The sequence below is a fragment of the Ischnura elegans genome, chromosome 1, assembly GCF_921293095.1.
Source record: "Ischnura elegans chromosome 1, ioIscEleg1.1, whole genome shotgun sequence".
In the NCBI taxonomy this organism is placed as follows: domain Eukaryota; kingdom Metazoa; phylum Arthropoda; class Insecta; order Odonata; family Coenagrionidae; genus Ischnura; species Ischnura elegans.
In genome coordinates, this window is record NC_060246.1 from 49973093 (window position 1) to 49993882 (window position 20790).

The 20790-nt window shown below is 37.6% G+C and overlaps 1 protein-coding gene across 1 annotated transcript in view; it reads left to right on the forward strand.

The window, feature by feature from the left end:
* Positions 1 to 20790, forward strand: part of LOC124159790 (vacuolar protein sorting-associated protein 13) — a 295602-nt gene that overhangs the window by 137607 nt on the left and 137205 nt on the right. The window contains exons 29-32 of the mRNA XM_046535708.1: positions 6435 to 6537; positions 10361 to 10510; positions 16189 to 16382; positions 17848 to 17988. Of these exons, the coding sequence (XP_046391664.1) occupies positions 6435 to 6537; positions 10361 to 10510; positions 16189 to 16382; positions 17848 to 17988 (588 nt within the window). The remainder of the gene's footprint in view (positions 1 to 6434; positions 6538 to 10360; positions 10511 to 16188; positions 16383 to 17847; positions 17989 to 20790) is intronic.

The following is a 20790-nucleotide window of genomic DNA, read 5'->3' on the forward strand; positions in this document are numbered from 1 at the left end:
CTTTTAATGAACTGTTAACAAAATAACAACAAAAAAAATAACCCAATAGACATCGAAATACCCCCAAAAAAACACAAAAATTACCTTTAAACACGTATATACCCTGACACACAATAAACCCTTAGACGCAATATTGATTAAATAATGAAATTCAGAACAATTAAGTAATGCCTTTGAAAACAAAAGAAGTATTTTAGTCTTTAAGGCAATTTAAATAGCAACCCATTTACAATAGAGAGATCAACCCTCTTTAGCAATGTCAGTTTTTGTTTGAGAAAGACGAATTATCGTCAATGCAACTTTGAGAAAACAGAGAACAATGAGGGATTGACTGAAAAACAATGGTCCTTCTTCTTCTTCGGACAAGAGAGAGAGAGAGAGAGCATGAAACACGCACTTTTTTGGGGGCACACTATTTTAGCTATGACCAGCTTCACGAGGGGAAAATAGGGGAATTGGGGCGTTGTTCACTTACGCTTCCATTCTGCAGCGAGGATCTGGGGTAGAAGCCACTCGGGCCAATAGACGGCGGATTGTGTCTGCAAAACGTGGCCGGTGCTTCCTCCAGAAATTCGACCCCCTTCAGCACCCAGGAACATGCAAAGCAGAATACTCAAGGCCCTCTTCAGCCTTTCCTCCTCTTTGGTGCGAATCCGCTGTAGTGCCTTATAATTTCTCTCCTCCGTTGCTCGTGCGTCACCCTCGTTCTTCCAGGTGCGTTCAGACTGTACACCTTGTTCTGTCTCTCTCGTCTCTCGCCCGTGCTCGGCCTTTTATCTCATTTCTTTACCCATCGTTCCCCGCACTAACGTCGTTTGCACCTCGCACATACACTGACGACGTTAGCAGGGAACTAAGCGAACTACATTTTCACCTTTCGCTTGTTCACTGATCCACCATGATTTGAAAATTATACAATTCAAGCGATACGACCAATTGCAATACAAAATTATATTGCACAAAATAAAATAAACCATTTGGCAACAAAAAACAAAATAAGGGGTTCCGTCACACTATATCATCATTACTTGGCCATACCTCCTTACCACTACTGCTTGGGACAGTGAAATAATGTTGTCATGTAAAGGTTGATGAGTACTTGTGGAAGAAAGACTCATTATTTGATAATTAAATAATGAATACTTGGAGGCTCATTTTTTATCTGAGCCCTTCAATGCTGTGGACCACGTACTGATGTAGTAGAAGTAGTGTTTACCTATTTCAGCCAGCCAAAAGCCTCTCAAAACACATGAGCTACTAATGGAAAAAGGTTGCAGTCATCCATGTTATCTTATTGTCACAGTAATTACGAGGAAGGAATTGAACTCCTTTTAAACATCTATTGTGAGTGTATTTACCAATTACAAATGGCTGTAGCTTTTCATAGCTGTTGGAGTTGCATCACAGTGCAACAACCAGCCTTTCTTTGCTCTTCTTCCCTTTGTGGCATCCTCCCCACACAGCGAGAGTACTTCCTGGCAATATAGTATAAAATATTCCACTGCCATCCATGTTAACAACATCTTTGTATGCATAACCCTGAAAAATGTGCGTCCTGTTTTCTTTCCACCTTTCAGTGTCCACATGTATGTCTTCTGCAGTCAGATTCAATGACAATGTTGTTCCTCTTTTGGAATCTGCCTCCTATCTTTTCTCATACTCCATCTTTAACGTCAACATATTGGCTCCTTCAGATCAGACTGACCTTTTCTTTTCTCTCCAACCTTCTGTTCATCCCTCTAATCTGAGCCTATTTTCTTAGGAATTCCTATTAATCTAATCCCGATCTCCATTTTCAAATGCCTTCAAATGATTTCAAAATCACATAGCGAGCATACATGTTCAAGTTATATTCTGCGATCCTTTCTATCAAGGTCCTCATTACCATTGTCATATCTTGGTCTGACTTGTTCTTCTTGAATGGGATCTAATCCTTGCCCAATTATATGATTGTTTCCCCATCATCCCTGTTGTTTTTTTTTTTTTTTAATATCTTTGCACCACATGCAATTGTAGGCTAATAGCCCTGTGATCTGAGTGTTCAATGACTTTCTTCTTTTATGGTAGCAGAATTAGAGCTATCTTCATACTATCCTAAAGCCAAGACCCCTGTTCATAAATCCTACATAATATTATGAAAACTCTTCTCCCAACCTTTCCCAAATTATGCAGAAGCTCGGAAGGGGAAATTTTCCACATCTACCACTATCCTCACCCATATATGCTGAAGGCCTCTCTGTATTCATTGGTCCAAAATTTCTGGTCTGAGATTATCCTCATCTATGTCCCTCATCACCTATCTTCTTGTAATTTCCTCCTCTATTTTAAATCTCTCCTCTCTGTTCCTGCTGTCATACAGACCTTCCGTGCATTCCTTCCACCTACTCTGAATCCCTTCTTGCTCTGTTGGCATCCTTCCATACTTTAGGCTATCTTTTTGACATGGCTTGTCCTCTTTTGCCACCCAATAATACCGTATATCTCCGAATATAGTCCCCCCTTTTTTTCAAAAATGGCCGCGGAAAAGTAAGGGGGGGGGACTATAATCGAGTGTAATCCTGTTTAGAATACTAAAGGTGACCATAAAGTTATAAATAATGGCTAATGTTCTCGTAGTCTTTCTATTTGAGTATATTTATGAGGATTATAATCGGAAATATTAGTAAATACTGCCACGTTTTACCGGAAATTAAGACAATTTTTACCACAAATGTTGTAAAGATACGATTCTTCCGATTCAAATAGCATATCGAATATGCGTTTTCACGGAATCCATCGCGTAGCCGTTAATTTTTCTTGGAAAAGTATTGTTAGAATAATTCAATCGACACTGATCACTTAATGACGCAAAACAGTAAATAATTAAAATGAAAACTAAACACACACTATCATTACATTAATCGAGCACTAGAATTGAATCAATAATATATGTACCCGTCGCTCATTTAATAGTTACACGATTTAAATAATTGCGAAAAATAAACAGATAAAGTGAACCTTTCGTGACGATTTAGCATTTCATTGCGTCCGTAGCTATGTGCCCGTGCGGTTCGTGTTTACAACCACTGCCTTTACCGCCTTCACAGAACAAGAATGCGCAATAGGTGATGTTCATTTGTTTCTGAAAAGGCGCAATAATCGACGACTTTAAACCAGAAGCGCCGGCATTACTGCATTTGATCGAAATCCAGCGACTCAGCTTCTAAAGTGTTATCAATTTATTGAGGAATCTATTCAATTCGCCAGGGTAAGTAGGATCGATTAATTACGTCACATAACGTTTCGCAATTATTTCCGCGATATTTTCTTTATTAAAAATAATTTTACGTTCAACAGTGAGGTGATGGATCAAGTAGAAAGATGAGGATCAATCCTGCGGCAGATTAGAGGCCATCAAAGACGGAGTTTCGATGCCAATTTCAAAATAGCCGTTTCAGAATAAGCCGTAAATCATAGTATTCACAGCGCTTGCAAAGCGCTAATACATCGCGGAAGTCATTTCGGGGGTCTCGATGCGGCAGATTCAAAGAATTAGAGGAAAATATCGTCGAATTTGTGCGCAAATGCAGAGCAGAAGCTCTTTGTGTAACTTATGCAATGATTCGCGACGAGGCATTGAAAATTGATATCATATTTTTTCAGTTTTAATGTTTGTTGGAAAAAGTTTATTTCTTAATTTTATTACTTTGATATTTGTAAGTCCTGTAGTTTAATTATTTTGCTTAGCAGGCATTTGATGGCAATATTTTTATAATATTTATAATTTATTTAACACAATTTTATTTAGATTTCCTAAATTCTTCAGGTCACTTGGATTTGTGATGACTTGATGGGTGTGTTACACTGGATCTAAGGAAGTTTCAGGGCCAAATGCAATACTGTTTATGGGCTTTAAGTTAAAGCTTATATATTGACATTGTCTGTAGTCATTTGGAAATCAAAAATATTAATAATTAGTGAATGTTTAAATAATACAATAGCCTTGGATGCTAAAAAAGTTTTCTCATTTCTTCATTACATCTGGTTAAGGAACTATAAATTACTGATACATGCAATGGATCACAACATGTTTTAGGTATAGTTATTTTGTTGTGATGGAAAATATGTGAACAGATTTGTTGTTAATCTTCACAGAAAATAATAGTTTTTATCGACTCTAGAATCTTAACTTGCTAACCACAGAAAAATTGCCTTCCTTTGCATTTTAAAATTTTTCCCAAAACTGAGGTCTCAAAATTGGGGGGGGACTATATTCAGAGGGGGACTATATTCGGAGATATACGGTAACTTTACTATGGCATATGGCATGGCTACTTGTTAGTCTTTCTGAAACTTCCATTTCTTCTCACTGCCTTTTTTCACCTATCTTTTTGCCTTCTCTGCCGTATCATAGCTATTCTTAGACATTGTTTATTTCCCGGTATTTTTTCTTGCTCTTTGTCCACATTCTTCCTCTCCTCCATTTTTGTTTTTTATTTGTGAGAGCCATGGTTTATTTATCCATCTTCTATCTGCATATCCAATAAAATTCTCTGTTTTAATCCTGTCCTAACCTTGGCGTAATTTTTAGGGTTATCCTGATTGCAATAATTTAGAGGTTGAAATAAAAGATCTGACAAGGGGAGACCACTTACCTTGCTCTGCCTTTTTCAAAGTCATATTTTTTATGACCTTAGGAATGGCAAGCACATCACTGAATTGGTAGTGGCTCCATTGAATGGGCCTTAGTTTGGCTGTAATTAATTAATTTTTATGCAGACTTTTAACAAGCCTTATATAATTTCAAAATAGCAAATTTTCCTCCAGATGGGTTGGTGTAGTGGTTAGCATTGTTGACTCGCACCCAGGGGGCCTGGGTTTGGGGCTTTGTCACGGCAATATTTTGTAGTCTTCGTTTGGATCATACACCAAAAAGTATTTCATTAATTTTAAATGCAGCAAACATAGACATGATAGAATTTTTTAAATCATAATAATGCATTTAAGTATTTAAACAGCGTCATTTTGAAAGTGGAGATATGACAACTACACTAGCAAGGGCTAGTATGTGTTAAAATGTTAATTTTTTGTATTGCTTATACTGATCAATTTCCGAATAAAAAAACCACTTCTTGCAAGAGTACATGCCATTAAGCTGCCGTGGCTAGTAGCAATATGCAGGCAGATGTTATAACTAAGAAAACAAAATGAATAGAAATTGCCCTATCTTTCGAACACTTGTAATTCACCCTACTCCAAAGGGAGTTTACTTACGAAGTACCCATGTGCTAAAAGAACCATTCTGAAATATTATTTCAATTAACAAATAGGATGAAATAAAATTTGGTTATTTTAAATCAATAACTATGCCAAATGTGTCTTGTGCTCGCTGGTTCCAAAAATCTTCCTTAGCCCTTCCAGCATAATAACAAGAGGACCACCTACAAATATCATTTCTTCGAAAAAAAAAAAAGCCACTGTTATTGCTCCCCATTAATATTTCGGCATGTTATTGAGGAGGGTAGCAAGTGTAGTCTCCATATCTCCACGTTTGAAATGACACTGCTTAAATACCTAAATGCCATTATGATGTTTAAAATAATTTCTCATGCCTATGCTTGCTGCAATTAAAATTAATGAAATACTTGTTGCCGTATAATCACAATGAAGACTACAAAATATATTGCTGTGATGAAGCCACAAACCCTGGTCCCCTGGGTGAGAGTCGAAGATGCTAACCACTACACTGACTGGCCCATCCGGAGGGGGGCACGCTATTTTGGAATTTAATAGGCTTGTTAAAATTACCACATGAAAATTAATTATTTACAGCCAAACTAAGGCTTATTCAATGGAACCAGTTCAGTGATGTGTTCGTCATTCGGAATGCCATAAAAAATACGACATTGACAAAGGCTGAGCAAGGTACATGGTCCCCCTTGTGAGAAAAAAATAGTGCATATGCAGGAATCCCTAGTCACACCCTGATTATCCTAGTTTGGCCTTTTGTAGTATTTCTACATCAATATACTCTAGCTCTATTTGTATACATCCTGCTGTTCGCTTGCTAATCAATATATACCTTAACCGTTTCCTGCCGGCACCTATAAAATCAAAATGTTTTCTGTGCTGCGAGTAGTATGAGAATATTTTAAACCTCTCTCTACAGAGCTCTTCAGCCTACCTTAGGTCTTTTGAATATGAATATACTCATCAGTTATTGTCGACATTCAGCACATGAGGGTTAAGTTCCATATGTATGAAGAAAGAGCTAGGTTTTTAGTGTTACTTTCAGCTTAGTGACATCTTTTAATTGAAGGTTTAGGACTCTTTGTGAAATACTTTATTCTAATTGAAGTGATGTTCATTGTTTTTTATTCCTTTTGTTCAATTCTTGTGAAAGAATAAATGCTCGTTAATTTTTTTTTTAATTTGCTTAAACTTTTCTATCCTAGGTTCTCAGTCCATGTGATATAACTTTAGCAGGTTCTACACCTGAAGGCACTGGTGCTCATGTAGATGTTGCCATTTCAGACATACGGCTGACAGTGTTTCCCGGTAAGTGAGATTATAATTGTAATAATATTAGCCAGATTGCCATTCAGTTGAGCTGCACGTAATGGTTCAAAATATTTGGTTGTGTTTGTTTTAAGCATCTTAGTGATACGGTGAATACTATAATGCAGTGGCAGTAATGCTGACAAGCAGGCTGGGCAGTGGCCGCATGGCTAGTCAGCACTGCTGCAATGCTCTGACTATTCATAATGTGGTACCTATCAGCCTGCTTCATGCCTGGATGAGCTCCTACCAGTGCTCTGGTACAGTGCAAGACTGACCTGATGAAGTCTTGATTAGATTTGGATATTACTCCAAGGCGGTTGACAAATTTAAGCTGGCAAAAATGTTAGCAATTCAGCTGGTGTGGTTATATTTTTTGCATGCATAGTGGAACATAAAGTTGCCTCCAAAACTAATGTTTACCTGCATTCTGTGTTATTTGTTACATCACCATCCATTAATGGGCAATATTAGTTACTTAGAAGGAAATTAGATGATTAATATTATGAAGAGATGATTATTGTGGCAAAGACTTTTGGTCCTTGCTCTATCTATTTTTTTTCATGTAAATTAGAGTTCTTTTGACAATGTGTTGCCAAGCACTCCCTTCCATGTGATTCCCACTCACTGAAACAGGCATACGCTGTATATGTGACTTTGTCTATTCACAACTCCTTGATATCACCAAATGGTAGCAAGTATGGTACAAGGCACCGCTGATAAATATAATCATAAATAGAACTGTTGTAATTATGGAAATCCTTTACTGGTTGGAAAAAAAATAACTTCGTACTAGAGGAAAGCCTCACCTACCATGTATGAATCATGCTACTCTCAAATCATTTGAGGTTTAAATTTGGAAATCAACTGGATGAGTCAGAGTTTACTGAAGGAGATTACTAAACTAAAATACGTACAGGCATCCCCCGAGTTACGTAAGAGATGCGTTCCGGCAGACTATACGTAAGTCGAAATTTACGTAAGTCGAACCTTTGCGTTGGCGCTTCAGAAATTGCTGTATAACAAGTTGTATCGTACAGGAATGAGCGCAACCACATACGCCACCACATCCATCGCTAGAACTGCAAATTTTCACGTTGATTGCTGACTTGGGATTTATAAGCGATTTTTCTACAGAAATTAATGAATTTTCCTTCGAGGAATGACAAAAATGGGTCACTTTGTTATTTTTAGCACGTAAAAAACTCTATAACTATTCGATATTTTTTCTACCATAGGTTGTACGAGCGAATATCTACTTCTTCGCGCTCGCATTCGAAAATTAACGTAATCATTTGAAATACGGTTATCGCTTACGTAAGTACGGATTTACGTAAGTCGAGACATACGTAACTCGGGGTATGCCTGTACAAGATTTCCAAGTTATGGAGCACCATGATTTCGAACAATTATTTTCTGGCTGCCTGCACCTGCAATAATACATTTTTGATGCATTTTTTGTTTGTTAAATGGAGGAAACTAATTTTTTCTAGATATGGTCAGAGGTTTGTATCTTCAAAAAGTTTCATATGCTCAAATGCCTTCCTAAGTGTATCAAAGGGTTTTCTTAGTTAGTATTTTTCATAACTACATTATCCAGCATTCTGCTATGGCAACTTTACTGTTACTGTGTTTTACCAGTGCTTACATTAACCTCCTATTTTTTATTGCTCCAATTATGTATCTTGTGTTACTCCCACATTTGGACCATCTCAGCTCCAACTAATGCTTTAATTATCCTAATACAATCCCCCCTTTTTTCTAAAAAATACCCGTGGCAAAAGTAAAGTAAAGGAGGGACTATATTTAAACATTTTTTATATTTTTTCCCCAAAACTGAAGCCTCAAAGTTAGGTGGGGGACGTTATTCGGGGAAATACAGTACATTTTTATGTGTAGCTTTCCGATCCCTTTAACTAGAGATGGGTCAAATAGCAGATTTCTTGAACTCTAATATGGAATTCTAATATTAATTCATTGCTAGAATATTCGAATACCTCGAATTTCAAATACCTCAAATTTCGAATACCTCGAATACTAGAATTGTGCAAAGACTATTAAACATACGTTTCTTCTTCTATTTCACTTGATGAATGTATAAATAAAAAGGTACACGGTGGAACCTCGATTTATCGTTTTTCAAGGGGATGGACGAAAAAAAAAACGATGAATGAGGGAATGTTTGACTAGATTGCCTATGCAGCAGGAAACCAAGATTTTGGCGAGTAATAGTGATTTCATTTAAAGGATTCAGTCAGGAATTTAGCTGATTAGTGGAATATTTTCCTTTTATGGAAAAAAATTTGGCATATACATAGTTGATTTAACTAACATCTCTTTCAAATATTCTAAGTGGACACACCACCTCACGAAAAAATGATTGCATGCCATCTCGGCATTTACACTGCTACAATGGATTTCTGTCTGATGTGTACATTCTTATCTACCAAATGCCATTTCTGCAGCACACCCATCTGATACCTACTCCGCTTCATCCAACTTCTTATTTTCAACAGGTAGCTCGCTTTACCCCCACTCCTACTGTAAAGTGCTAGCTGACAGCTCTCCGCCGGATTTTCTTCTTTTTCAATTATTTTGAGTCAATCTTTGGAAGTTCTCACAAGATAAGCAGATGAATTCGTATTGCTAGCAGGGAGAAACCAAATATCCTGAGAAAATATCCCTTCAACTGTGACTGTGACAATGGAGATTTATAGCATAACTCATTAATTTTAACTTGATATATATTTTCGGGAAAAAATACCACAAGAACTTCAGAGAAGCTCAGCTGCGAGGATATCGAGTTTCGCCAGAACACTAAGTCTCCGTCGCATTTTGACATTTATTTCCTTGTGTAAAATGCTTAAATAAATTCACAAATATGTCGTGTTTGGTCTTATTCTTTTTTAAATTACGCGCACATTACGAATACTTCAATCAAATAAATGTGTAATATCAATTGCTGAAAGTAATTGTTAGACACCTTTTGGGCTAATAGATGACTGATGCTGCAGTTGACCTCCAGAAATGCGGAACTTTGAAGGAGGTAGGAGGAAAAGGTCAGTGGGGGAGAAAGAGGGAAGGGTGAAACACGATTCTATTTTTTGATTTATGGTCTTCGTAATATGAATCCTGCGCGAGCTGGGGTCTTTTGTTTGATTTTGGATAGGAGGAAAGCGTCGTAGGAAGAGGGGCGGAAGGCTGATGGATGGATGGGTAGAGGATTTTGGGTTTGTCATACTTAGTTACTATCCCACGGCACTGAGGTTCTCCTGGTGGGGGAAACCGGGGATTTTCGGATTTTTTCACCCGATCATTTTCCTTTGCCCATGTCGAACTCTTTTCACTGCTCTAATCTGCAAATTTGACGTAGTTCGTCAACTTGCTTATAACGGCGCTGCATGCACTAAACTACTAGAATTCTCTACATTTTCCGAGTCAACTAACAACAACGTGCGCGCGACAGTGTATGGCGTGAAGTATTCAAAGTGTTTGCGGTATTTGACGTGGTGCCTTTAGCATAATTATTCAAGATCTCGAATATCGAATACTTTCTAGTATTTGAGGTATTCAAGTATTTGCGGATACTATTCACACATCTCTACCTTTAACTGAAGGTAGAAAGTTAGGTAAAAGTGCTGTTTTTCAATGAGTCTCTCTGAAGAAATTCTGATTCTTTTGGAGTGAAAGTTGGTAACAGTCACATGGTTTAGCCTATCTTGTTGGTACATCTTTCAGCCAGAGACATTGGTGCCTTAAGTGACATTTTTATGACTACAACCCTGCAAGAGGAAATTAAAAATGAATGTTTTTACTTTTACAGGTACCATTGCTCTTCTTTCCCAAGTAAGTAGCTCACTGACCATACCTAAAGACGACTCCGAATCAGGTGGACCAGTAAAAGAAATTGATTTTGGTGATATATGGCTGCCAAAAAAATTCAATGAGGAGGACTATTGGTTCTTAAAAACTGGTATGTTATCATGCAGTAGCATATGATACTGTGCATGATTTGTTGATTTTTTTCTAGAATATAACAATAAGATGTGGTAATTATGGGTAATTATGGATATGTGATGGGTCAATTCTATAATTTTAATGATTCCGATCCCGATTACGATTCTGACATTTCGATTCTGATTGTACCAATACCGATTTTATCGATTCTGATGCCATAGGGTCCAAGAAAAATATCACTTAATTCCAAGCAACAAGACAACCACTTAAAAAATTATTACTCCGTGAAAGAATCAGTTGATAAAAGCATCTTTCATATCCATCACTATGTCATTAAAATATAATAGATAAACCTGAAAAGTGGTGTTACCTCATAGGAATTACTTTAGCCAAGCGACAATTTACTATAGCAAGATTTAATGTAGCAATTTAATGCTACTGACAAATCCATTTGATCTGCATCAGCCGTCTGCACAAACCCGTGTCTGTAGCCAGTACACATGCAGATGATCCGCGGGGCAGAGGGGCCACGTGGATGGCTACTCCACATGCAGACAGTCTGCAGTCATGTTTAAGCTTCCATTAATATCAGTTATAACCTTATCCGCACATGTAGCTCGGACCGTCCGCATCCATGTGAAACGGGTGTAAGAATGGTGAGTAGATGGATATCGTTCGACGTGGGGGACCAAAAATGATTGGGGGGAAAACTCTGAAAACCCCCAATTTCCCCCTTGAAACCTCTCAAAAAAACTGAAAATGGTGGAAAAAAAAAATCGACTTTTGGGGTACCTTACATCGCGCATTCAGCTATTGCTCCCGAACTATTCCACTCATAGGAAAGATCATCATGGATTCGAATACTACAAGGATGCAGGCTCCCCCTGACATCAGTTTTCTTTCTCTATGTTGAACGACGTCTCCGCAATGATGCATCAAAGTTTAAAAAGGATCGAAATTTTCGTTTAAATAATAGTAAAAAAACACAGCAGTGGGTCTCGTCAGTGACTTCAACGACCGCACCGCTGGCCCCTGGGTGAACGCATACCATCAATGCACCAACATTTTAAAAAATTTACACCACTTCTCATTCTATGCTCATTCAGGATTAACCCAGAAGGTGGAACTCGCATTTGAAAACGATGATGTATCTTCTGGAACAGAATCAAGAAAAAACATTATCTGCCTCTAACCCGAGTTTTAACGTAGACACAACTCCACCACAGTGGGATGCTATCATGCAATCGATTAATGTTGTGGATCTTTTTCAAGGAGCAACATTTCTTGCAAGTGGAATTGAATAATTTCTAAGTGAAAAAGTTCATTATAGACTGGTCGTTTACCCAACTGGAGCCCATGTGCAGACTTTGTTATTGGTTGGTTTTGTAATTAAATGTTTTTTTTATTGGAGGGTTTTCTCTATGCATTATGTAGGAGAAAGGCCTGGGACTGGTGCCGTGATTTTGATAAAGGAGTTTTTTTAATCAATGTGTGTGTGAAAAATGCTAGAAATAATAGACTTACAACCATTTTCACTGTCATAATGACCTTAACCTTTTCCACTCAGGTGTCGAGTGTTACTTGACATGTGCTATTTTCCATTATTTTAATTTGTTCCATTCTCATTTCATTTGTATATAAATGTATATACATTTTTTGATAATCTACAGCTTCATTGGGCAATAAGTGTAGAGTATAATTGGTATTTTATTTCAGAATATCATATTTTATTTACACCATCAGCCATTAGGATTCTTGGCCACGGAGTAGAGCGGATCGGAAAAATAGATTTTTTTCAAATCCATCTGGCCCAATGAAAAAAAGTTGTGGGACCGATCAAAAATAAGGCCTGAAAAATTTGAGACCTCTACGTGAACCCCTGACCCTTGCTCAAATGCAATTTAGGGGGGGAGGGTCAAAATTCGAAAAATATAATATTTAATGGTCATTCCCTATAGATTTTGCTGAGTTACTTGTCTTTTCGGTATGAAATTTCGTGCATTTTGACGTATCTGCCACCGTTTAGACACAAAATGCCTAATTTGAGTCCGCGCCCGCGAAGAAAATATTCCAACGCCCACGCAGCGTCGGGGATACAAGAGCAGCAAGCCGATTACGTCCCCTCCCTGCTTGCTTCTCCCCCTCCCACGCCTCGAATGCAGCAAAATTCATCCCGCTTGTGCTGCTAGGAGGGCGTTCATCTTTGATAATATCAATTGGAAGATGGTAGAAGTTAGAAAAGTATGCCTAGTGAGACGATTTGTCCCTTATTAGGGGCCTCGTCGGCGTTAAACAAATGATGTTATCAACTTTTAGAGAAGTGATGAAATATTTTTAGATCCACGAACGCAGGGAAGGAGACTACGGTCTATGAAGACGCCTCTCGAGTGGCTATGAAGGTGTGGGGACTTAGGATATGCGGTTAATTTAAAAATTGCTGGATTTTTTTAAATTGCTGGATCAAAATTACTGGATGCAAAAAAAAATCTCGGATTGGTCGCCAAACGCATCCTTGCAACAACACAAATTGGGTCCCTAGATTTCATTCCCAATGTTTATGTCGCAAATCTAAGTCAACTTAGTGCAATTAGTAAATAGACCACTGTAAGGGATGAAATATGATTTGATGCTTTCCCGGCGAATTATGTGGGTAAACTCTTCTCGGGATTCAACAAAATTTATCCCTGAGGATAAGCCCCGAGTCAGAGCTTGAAACGTTGGCCATTATGGAAAAATTAACCCGGTGGGAATCCCAATAAGAGTTTACCCACACTGCAAGGGATGTTGGAATTATGCTTGTAGCAGAGGAATGATGATTTGTTTTGGGGCTCCTCACTTCGGATTCACTTGGTACTATCATAATCAAATCCTATCATATATTTCTGAGCAAGCCACATGTGTACATAAGGTGTGATATTGACACAAAGTGCAAAATGTTATCGTTCTTCGGAGTGCCGGCAAGCTTTGCTAAATCAGAATTGTTTTATTACGTGCCTCTCAGAGCAGAAATACAATGGATACTTTTTGTTTGCCTGCATATTATTCCAAGAGCACACCGAATACGTTACGCTCGCTTCTTGAATGACTCATTTCTTTAACTAGATTATTTTGTGTACATTTTGCACATTTGTTCCATTACTATTTCAACACACTCCCTTTATGACACCTTATAAATGGGAACTAAATCCATCACGGAGGTAGTCGTTTGTAGTTCCTATCCCAGAACTCAATGTCCTGTTGGCCATGGAAAAGTTCAGCAAATTTGTTGATGAAATTCTTTGTGAAAGCAGTGACAATGGGTATTACTTTGGAAGTGTGGATATATCCAGGAGTAGTTCTAGTGATGAAGGTGGATTATACAACAGTCATAAATCTACATGAGTTAAACCTGTTGCCGGTCCTAGTAAACTTGCAAAAAGTGATGAAGGTGGATTATCCAGCAGTCATAAATCTACTCAAGTTGAACCTGTTGTCGGTCCTAGTAAACCTGCAAAAAGGAGGAATCACCGATTTCATCAGCAGGAACTGACAAAAAGTGACAGTGATAGTGACACCCCAGTTGCACATAAAAAACGTAAAAAAAAAGAATTGTTTATTCTAGTGACAGTGTGGATGAGTGCGAAAGTGATGACGTTGACTTTCAAAGTGAAAAACTAACGCAAAAATGGTGATGATGTCAGTGTGAATGACCAATCTCCGAAAAGGTATCCCTTCTCCACTGGTCAAGTGTGCGTTGGTCCACAGGTTACCGGTGACTGTGAAGCCCATTCAATTTTTTCAGTTGATTTTTACAGAAGCCTTGATAGAAAGCATAGCCTGTGAGACAAATATCGATGCACAGAGTAAACTTCTAAATAGGATACCAGCCAAGAGATCAACTTGGAATAGTTGGACTGACGTCACCGCTAAGGAAATGAAGGCATTTCTCGGCATTATAGAACATGGGCATTATTCATCAACCAAATATACAGGATTATTGGTCGTTAGAGTTTGTCTCTCATGTACATTTTTTCGTGCAATCTTCACAAGGGAAAGGTTTTTGCAAATATTTTGGATGCTACATCTAAAAAATGAAAAAGCGGGGATAAATGATACAAGAACCAGAAAAGAGAAGGTCAGTTCATTTTTGAATTATTTAGATATGAAGTTCAGAGAGAAATTCTGTCCAGGACGCGAGATAGCCATTGATGAGTCTGTTGTGGGTTTCAAGGGCAAGGTGCGCTTCATCACGCACAATCCCAAAAAACCCACCAAATGGGGAATTCATATCTATGTCCTCGCAGATTCCCGATGTGGCTACATCTATTCTTTTGTTCCTTAATTTGGTTCTGTAACATCTGACTCCCTTGCTAGATCTGATCTACCATTTACTTCAAAAATTATATGAGAACTTTATGGCAGATTGAAGCAATCTCTTCCTGAAACTCAGGGATTTCATGTCTTTACTGATAGGTTCTACACAAGCGCAACACTTGCTAAGGAGTTGCTAAAATGTAAGTGCAACTTGACAGGGACTCTGATGCTCAACAGGAAAGACAACCCAGCCCTAATAAAAAATCCCAGGCTGAAAAAAGGAGAGTTGGTTGCCTGTAGAGACAGGGACACATTACTCCTCTCATGGAAGGACAAAAGAGTGGTTACATTACTAAGCACGTGGGACACTTCTGAAACAGAGGTAGTGGAAAGGAGGGTTCGAGGTAGTGCTGAAATTCAGAGAGTAGTCAAGCCGAAAGTCGTTGTGAACTACACCAAATTTATGGGTGGCATGGACACTACTGATCACTATACAAGTACCTATTGTTTTATTAGAAAGACATTGAAATGGTGGCGAAAGCTATTTTTCTGGGGCTTAGAAGTTAGTGCAGTAAATTCGTACATTTTATACAAAGAGTGCAACAAAACAAAAGGTGAAAAGTGTATTTCGAATGTAAAATTCATTAGGGAGTTAGTTGCAGAACTTGTTGGAGACTTCAGGATGGGTGGTACAACTCCCAGGGGCCGACCAAAACCATCAGACCCTCTACAAATTGAATGGAAAACTTCATAGCATCATGCCACATTCTGAAAAAAAACAAAAGGACTGTTTAGTTTGTTCGAAAAGAAACGTTAGCGGAGGAAGAAGAGAGACAACTTACTTTTGTGAAACATGTGAAAACCACCCAGGGCTTCATGTGGGGGAATGTTTTAGAAAGTATCACTGTTTGGAAAAATTTAGAGATTAATGAATATATAATGCTTATTACTCAATCTAAAAGCCTAATTTGTCAAATAAACACTTTATTTTAGTGGAACATAAAACTTTATTCCATAAGATATTCTCATTCTTAAATTCAGGGGCATTTAAAAATAAAATTCCGAGTAGGCTACTGGTATAGGGGCTGAAAAATTCCGAGTGCAAAGGGTTAGCAACTTTAATGAGCCTAATCATTCTATCATACCATATTGAATGTCAGTATGTGTGAATTTTTAAAACTTTCAAAATATGGTCTGTGGATACCTCCCTGCTATTAATCTATGTATGGTATTTATTAAAACTTTTGCCCTGATTGAGTATTAAATTCACATTTTTCTGCAAAAAAGTTCAGTTTTATCTATTCTCATGCTTAAAATTCATGGGCCACTTGATGGGTATACTAATGTTATAAATGTAGTGAATATTTGAAGTACTAATTAATATCAATATTATTATTTTAGAAGTTGGTCAAGATGCAGTATTGGAAGCTACCACAAATGTTAAGAAGTCAACAGATGATTATAAAAATGAGATACTTTTAGTCTCAGTACCATCCATACAGATTGCCTTTGAAGCTGGTATTGGAGGGCGTGCAATTCCTTTGCTGCTCATTCAAATGTCACATCAAGGGAAAATATCTGATTGGAGTTCTAAGGTTGGTTGGGTTTATGTCTTTAAGTTTAGGTTTTTGCCTTTGATTTAAATGAATTAGTCAATTGCATATGAAAATTAGACATTTTTCTCTTGCATAATGTTGAATTTCATCATCAAATCACTTTTTAAAAATTTAAATACTACTATTTTGTCAAACCATAATTTTAATGCATTTCAAAATATTCTGATTACATGGAAAATGATGAGTTAGAATTTGGTGGATACATGTTTCAATTCCTGGGTTCTCAAAGTTTTGTTGCTTTAAGAGTCTTTGTTGAAGCTGCTAGTCAGTGAAAAATGACTGCCAATTTCCGGGTTCTCCAGCCTCTTTTGTCGTTTTTAATTTACTACAGTTTCCAAAGCCATCCTGCTTTCGTCTTCAGGTGGAAGGTGAGAAGTGTTGATTTTTTGCCACCTTATATAGCACTGGCAGTCCCTCTGAACACTGATTGGACAGTATTCTCTTCTACACGTTGCTGATTGGGTAGCCATTGCCTCTGTTAATATGTATTAGGTGTTTTGTTATTAGGCTTCCCTGATCTGCCTTGGATACTAGCGGCTGTCTTTTGCCACTACCTTCGCTCTATCGAAATCAATTTTGTGGCCTGCCTCACTCAAAGCATGCTCTGCAATAGCTGACAAGTGCAGTTGTTTTGATTTGTGGCTCTTACATGCCCCTTATCCTTGTCACCATTCATTTGTATGTTTCACCAACATATGATCTTCCGTAGGAGCATGGCACTTTAGACACGTCTTTGTACAGTTCCTGTGGGATTCAATCTTTTCATCCAGGTAAAAGGTAGCGGGGAGCTGCTACTATCCAAGGCAGACAATGTTATTTGCTTTCAAAATCTTTGTCCACATTTTCTGCAATTCATTGTTCACATGGCTCCCTCTCCCTCAAAAACTTACGCTTTCTTTATGGAAATTAAATAATGGCCACGACGGACGAAATGCAATAACAATGCGAATCACTGTCCAAACATTTGAAGTAAACAAGCCCGAATCTTCCTGCCAAATATTGAAGCCTCATCTATACAAACCAGACCTTGGTGCAAATGTACCAAGCCGATGGCCCTGTTTCAGATGCCAATGTCCTGAAATCGGGACAGTTGCAATCTTCGTAGTCTAATGGGTTCCAAATATGAATGAGTGTGGAGTCAAAGTGTAGAAAAATGGGAGAGGGTGCTCTTTGGACGAACCCAGAAGCTGCCTGTGGGTTTTAGCTTATGGGTTAGAGGGAGTACCTAGAGGAAGAGACAGAGCGAACTTGATGCTGCCAATTGAAGATGCTGCCTTTACCTGTTATAGGAAAAAAGAATTGAAATTAAATGTGTGTTGTGAAATGACTAATGTGCCTTGTATGTATAACTATTATTTCTTGTAATTATTTCTGTTCTGATGAAGATAAGTTTTGGAAAAAATTGCTACCTTTATAATTTATAATGAAATAATTTCTGTTTTAGATGCGAGTTGAGAGTTCCTTGTCCTTACAAATGGATTACTATAATGCAGGTCTTGCAGAGTGGGAACCAATGATTGAAACTGTGGAAATAGTAAGAGGTGATGGCACAGCCAAGCGTGAACCATGGATTCTCCTTCTTGAAGTAAGTGAAAGAATGAGGATGTAACTATTCTTGTTTGAGTCGTAGACTTATGTCTGTTCTAACCAACCTGAATTTTGCGTGTTAAATGTAATTTTGAGTTTTATAATGTATTGTCAACATTGTTATACATTGACGTCACATGGAGTGGCATCGCATGGGCACCAATCTGGCCTTTTTCAAATGAGGTTAAAATTGACTGTTGATATTCGTCTAAACTGGGATTTCTAAAACCAAACAATTTGTAGTGAATACACTAATGGTGTTAAATTATGAATACACTAATGGTGGGTAACGAATCGCAATCAATGCCTTTCGTTTTCTTTGATGAAGGAAACTATTGTATTGTCAAATATTTATTTTGAAGCAAAATTTTTTTATCAAGTTTTCTGATATAGTTGCTTGTAAATTGTGTTTCAATGACTCTGATGGCAGCGTTAATTTTTAGCATATTCTTGTAACTATGAATAATTATTGAGAAACTGAATAAATATCAATGCTGAGAATAAGTAATATGTATTGGGCTAAGATTTCAATTCCACCTTTATTTTAAGAGTGGGTCCTATAGTAAAAGTTGGTTTCACAGTGAAGCAGTGTGTCACATCCAGCAAGGCAGGCACTGCAGCTGAGCCTAGTGCATGTGCACGCTACTCTACTCCTCCTAAGTAGCCAGTGCAGTGCAAATTCAAGAATAGCTACCTGTGGTAACAAAATACAAGGCGCATTCATAAAGTAAGGGCCGTTTGCTTATATTTAAATATTGGCGCATCAGAACTTAGTTTTACTCCTGCAATGCCATCTACTGATTCATTAAGAAGCTATAGACACATTTGTTTTTCTTCAGAAGTCGTTTGCTTGTCTGTGCATGCAAACAACAATGTCCGCAACGATCATTGATCCCGCCAGCTGTGAGGTGCATTCTGTCATATGATTCATGTATGCAAAAGGATTGTCGGCTGCTGAATTTCATCGGGAATAATTTCTAGTTTATGGACATACAGTTAGTTGTGAGTGAAGGAAAGGTAATACATGCATAGATTGGACAACATTGACAACATTTCAAAACCGAAGAGGAATCCCGGAATGGCATTCTCTATTGATTCAACTCTCAGGTGGCGAGCGTATATACAGAGGGTTTAACACATTCCGTGCTGACCGTTTTTTGAAGAAAATACCCTGTGGCTGATTTTTTGGCAAAAATTTGTATTTTTTTATTATTATTTTAACGATGTGATCTTATGATTTGTGATGCCTGGTACATGTTTTCACACTTTTTTCCAAAAATAACCCTTCATTTGTTAAAAATTTGAAATTAAATTTTTTTAAGTATCCTGTCAATCTTTTGATACCTTCCAGAAACACACCTACATGTTTCCCATATTTCTTTGCTCTTTGTCAGTACTGTAGCGAAAACCCGTTCAGACTCTATCACTTTCTGGAAAAAACTAATGGAAATAGTAATGCAGCTAACATTATTTCTTTAATCTGGAAATGATGATTTAAATACGATTTTAAATGTTTTATTGCTCTAATGAAAATATTGCGAGTATTACCAATATTTCCAGCAAAAGTGTTGCTCCCTATGATGGAAAAATTATACTGAACGATATGATATCCTCTGGATAAGATTTTATAATGATATACATTGGTTTATAAATGAAAAGGAAAATGTCTATAAACGAAGAATTCTTGCAATGAAACATATTGTTTTACAAATCAGACATTGACCAGCATAATTAGAATAATTTTTCAGTTACTAAATACTATGCATAAAATAATATCATTTTTTTAAATAAACATTGAAATAGAAAATATAAAAGGTATGCATTAAAAAATAATTTTTTCCCGCTGGGTAAATAATTCTCTGCATCACAAATTCTTGTGATACTTCTGGAAACAGTCAAGACACAATCGAGGATCAGCTAGGCAGGTGGGGCTATAATATGATGTGTCCTGGCGGACATTCTTCTTGAAGCACTGCCTACATCTCTTCTGTTTTCATCTTTTCTGTCTTTCGTGTTTTTCATATAATCGGGGAAATGTCCTAATAAGCCCTTGGTTTTGTTGAGGCGGGCTAGGATGGCTATCTCCTCAAAGGGATCGAAGGTACAGATATTGTCATAAGAGATTCTATAATTGGAATTAGAAAGTCGATGAGAGGAATTTTCCAAATATTTTCCTTGAATAAAAAATAATTGTTCAGCAACAGTAATTTCAGTAGGTGGATTCCCAATTTTAAGTACTATTTGATGGATTTCCTTTCAATGGGAAAGTCGGACATCATTTGACTCCAATGATCGATGCTGCAATTGTAATTGCTATATTTAACCCGCCTGTGACTTTCTTGGCGTGCACCCTCGTCTTTTCATAGATTCGTTTATTTTTTTGCACTGCATTCATCGCTGATCATCCGCACTTCCCTCTTATCCTTCCACCTTAGGATACAGATTTTATCCTCATGAAAGGCCTCCACCACCTCACCTTTCTTTAATTCGTAGCTGAGCACCAGAAGAGGAATAACTTTCTTGCCTCTCCTTAGTGTCCCCGTCAAGTTAGGTTTCCCATTTGGATGGAATCTAGAACTGGCTACACTGTTGTAAAAGTTATCCATATAAAAGGATTGGCCTCAGTCAAAATGATCCTCCGTTATTTGTTTACCATCTTCTCCAAATGCCCTTTTCCAGACACTTCTGAGTTGGAGGACCTGTAGTGCCAAACCCTTTGCTTCTGTCAACATATACAACTTTATTGCGTACCTGTAGCGCTTTCCCCTCATATATTCACTATATCCCAGCCTAGCTCTCC